The 3,823-nt window shown below is 35.2% G+C and overlaps 1 protein-coding gene across 1 annotated transcript in view; it reads left to right on the forward strand.

Moving 5' to 3' along the window:
• Positions 1 to 3,219, forward strand: part of Dhrs9 (dehydrogenase/reductase 9) — a 22,767-nt gene extending 19,548 nt beyond the window's left edge. The window contains exon 5 of the mRNA XM_015478982.2: positions 2,605 to 3,219. Within this exon, the coding sequence (XP_015334468.1) occupies positions 2,605 to 2,828 (224 nt within the window). The 3' untranslated portion in view covers positions 2,829 to 3,219. The remainder of the gene's footprint in view (positions 1 to 2,604) is intronic.
• The last annotated feature ends 604 nt before the right edge of the window (positions 3,220 to 3,823 follow it).

Here is a 3,823-nt window from a genome sequence, read left to right on the forward strand (position 1 = left end):
TGTGTGTGTGTGTGTGTGTATATATATATATATATATATATATATATATATATATATAAAATAGAAAACCACTGGGTTCAATTCCCAGCACTACAAAGTTAAAAAAATTTAAATTAAAAAATAAATAAATAATGGTAAATATGTATGTATTCCATAAAATATATGTATATGTCTGATATATATATGTGTGTGTGTATGGATGTGTGTGTATATATATATATATATATATATATATATATATACACACACACATACAGACAGATATATACATGTATATATATATATAATGTTTAGTTGACAAACCTCACAGTTTGAGTCAAAATTGTTTTGAATCTAATTGTTTTGATTCAAAGACATTAAAGGCTCTATTTCTCACATACTGACCCAAGTTTCTATGCAGGTTCGGTGTAAGAATAAACTTAATCCTTCAGATTTAATACTTCAGAAAAAAAAATCCCTCATTTAAAAGCCTTTCCATGTTTGAAATGGACACTTATACTTTTTAAATGCCTATGAGTATATCACCAAATTCCATTTCAAGCTATCTTTTTTTAATTGACACATTATAATTGATACATATTTATGAGGCACCATGTGATATTTCAGTACATGTATACAAAGTGAAATGATCAGATCAGGGTAATTAGTATACTGATTATTTCCAATATCTATCATTTCTTTGTGTTGGAAACATTTAAATCTTCTATACCAAGATATATCAAAAAGCATTAGCCCAGTTTTATGCTGGTTATTTTTTAAGTTTTTCCAAGTCTGGACCTAGACATCGACCATATCCACAGACCCAAAATAGGCCATACATTTAAAGCTAATTTTCTTCATTTTCCTGGCTAAGGTGGTAGGAATCTCAAATAATCATTAATTTAAGACTTATTGGATTCTTTAAACAATTTGTATTTAGTTGGAACTAAAGTTATAAGAAAAATCTAAATTCATAAATTTTCCCTTGAGAAGACAACTCGGGTATGTTTTAAAAACATATGAGAATCATATCGTACTTAGAATTCTTTGAGAAACCTCCATACTGTTTTCCATAATGACTATACTGTTACATTTCCCCAACAATGTGCAAGAGTTCCCCTTTCTCCACACTTTCATCAATGTTTGTTATCTCTTGTCTTTTCATAATAGTCACTTTAACAGGTATGATATGTCATTATGGTTTGAATTTATATTTATCTGATGACTAGTGATACGGTCATATTTTTTTTCACATGCCTGTTGGCCATTTGTATGTCTTCTTTTGAGAAATGTCTATTTAGATCCTATCCATTTATTTATTTATTTATTCTAAATTTTATTTTATTTTATTTTGCAGTGCTATGGATAGAACCCACAGGTTCTCCACTACTGAGCTACATCCCCAGCCCTTTTTTTTATTATTTTGAGACAGGATCTTGCTAAGTTACTGAGGCTAACTTTGAACTTGCAATCTTTCTGCCTTGACCTGCTAAGTCCCTGGGATTATAGGCATGTGCCATTGTGCCTGGCTCCTTTTCCATTTTATAAATAAGGTTATTTATTTTCTTGCTATTGAGGTTTTTTAGTTCCTTTTATATTTTGGATATTATTCCCTTATCAGATGTATGGTTTGCAAGTAAATTTCCCATTCCATAAGTTGTCTCTTCATTGTTTTAACTGTTATCTTTGCTGTTAGGAAGATTTTTCATTTGATGTAATTCCAACTATATTTTTGCATGGTTATCTATGTTTTGGGGGTCATGTCTAAAAAAAATCTTTGCCCAGACCAAAGACGAGAAGCTTTTTTCCCCATATTTTCTTCTAGTAATTTTTCAGCTTCAGGTGGTACATCTAACTCTTTAATCCAATTTGAGTTGCTTTTTTATATTGTATGAGAGAAGAATCCAATTTAATTTCTCTGCATGTAAATATTCACTCTTCACAATGAAAGCCTGAGGCTCCAAACCATTAGCAAGCCCTCATCAAATACCTGTCTCTCTAAAGACGTCTTAGCCCATCACACAAGTACTTCACTTGCCTGAGAACCATGATACTTGAGCTTCCTGATTAGGGACATTTATGGAATGAATTGCTCTTTGTACATAGAATTATAGATTGGGGAAGCATGTGAGTGCACTCTCTCATAACACGTGTGCCCAAGCATACTTGGACACCTACATTTCCTATAAACACAGCACTCCCTTAAAACAAATTAATAATCAAACCCATGGCTTCTTAGGGTCAGGAGCTTCATGATATATAGTATCTTTCCCCATTGCTTTAGAGCAGTAGTCTTCAAAGTTCAGTCCTTGGACTAGCAACATTAGCACCCCTTGGAGATTTGTTTGAAATGCAAGTACCTACTGACTCAGGAACTCAGAAATCTGAATATTTGTAAGCTCTCCAAGCAATTCTGCTGTCTGCCCTATTTAGAGAGCCCTGATATAAAGAAAGCACTGTAGCATCCTTTTCTGAGGACTAAGTAGAAAACAATCAGAGTGAGTCTCAATTGTAATAATAAATTCAAAATAAATTCCCTCACATACAACCTCCACCTTGTCCCCTAGCCTCCCACTCTGCTCTTCCTCTTCTGAAGAATAAGTGTGCTTTTGTCTCTTTTTATAGGTCTAGATAAGCTGAAAAGCACTACAACCTGGGTGAATTTGGACCTCTCTCTGGTGGTAGAGTGCATGGACCATGCTCTGACAAGTCTCTTTCCAAAGACTCGCTATGCTGCTGGAAAAGATGCCAAGACTTTTTGGATCCCTCTTTCTCACATGCCAGCAGTTTTGCAAGACTTTTTATTGTTGAAAGAGAAAGTACAGCTGGCTAATCCCAAAGCCGTGTGACTCAGCTGATCACAGATACCTGTCCCCCAGCTATGAGATTAGCCAAATTCAAGGACACATCTACTTTTCAATCCTGTTCCTTACCTAATTCAACCTGGACTCATTTAGACCAGGCTTGTTTATAGAAAAGAAGGAGCCTTACCATCATCAGTAGTGTCTCAGGGTTCCTTCTCAAGCCTTCTTTACCAAGAAGGATAGAGATGGCACATCACATAGGCAAAAACAGTCCTGAGGCTTTGCCTGCTGGGTAGAATATAAGAGAAATTGGAAGACTTCCTCCAAATGATGTATACCTTATTGAATATTGAATAATCCTTCCCCATGCTTATTGAATAATCCTGAATGTCAAGTACTATCTCCTATCAATACTAAGGTAACCAGAATGCTTTCATAAGTGGGTTAAAAGTGTTCTGTTATTTGCTGAAAATAAGACCGAAGGACTTGAATTCAGCTCTCATAAGGTTGGATGGGAACCAGAAAGGGGGAGAGAGAAAGCATTATGTGACATTGGTATAAGTAAAGGGCAACAGAAAAGCAGTAGGTAGACCCGCAAGTAGAAAAGATGAAAAATAGAGGAAAGGAAATAAGAAGCTGCAAAAAAATGAATATGTAGAGTGGGTGATTGCAGGATAACTCTTCCTGTTCAAGAAGGAGACATAAAGGATGGATAGCCTAGTGAAGGCCACTGTAATCATTGATGCACACAGCTTTCTGGTGGAAGTGGGGATTGCAAAGTAAACAACCACTCCAAAGGAGAAAAATATAGGATATTCATGTTTATTCTGGTAATTGTCAAAATAACAAGAACCAGAATATCTGGTACAACTTACACCTGAGGTGGTTGGAAGTCCTGCCTTTTAGGCATCTCTGAAGCCCAAGAAGACAGAACTAAAGTGAAAGGCTTTTCAGCCTACAGTGATGATAGCATCTTGCTATATCTATGGTTCTAAGTTGGGTTGATTATGGGTAGCACCACACCCAGAAGAAATTGTTCC

Source organism: Marmota marmota, unplaced genomic scaffold (assembly GCF_001458135.2).
Source record: "Marmota marmota marmota unplaced genomic scaffold, marMar, whole genome shotgun sequence".
NCBI classification, from domain to species: domain Eukaryota; kingdom Metazoa; phylum Chordata; class Mammalia; order Rodentia; family Sciuridae; genus Marmota; species Marmota marmota.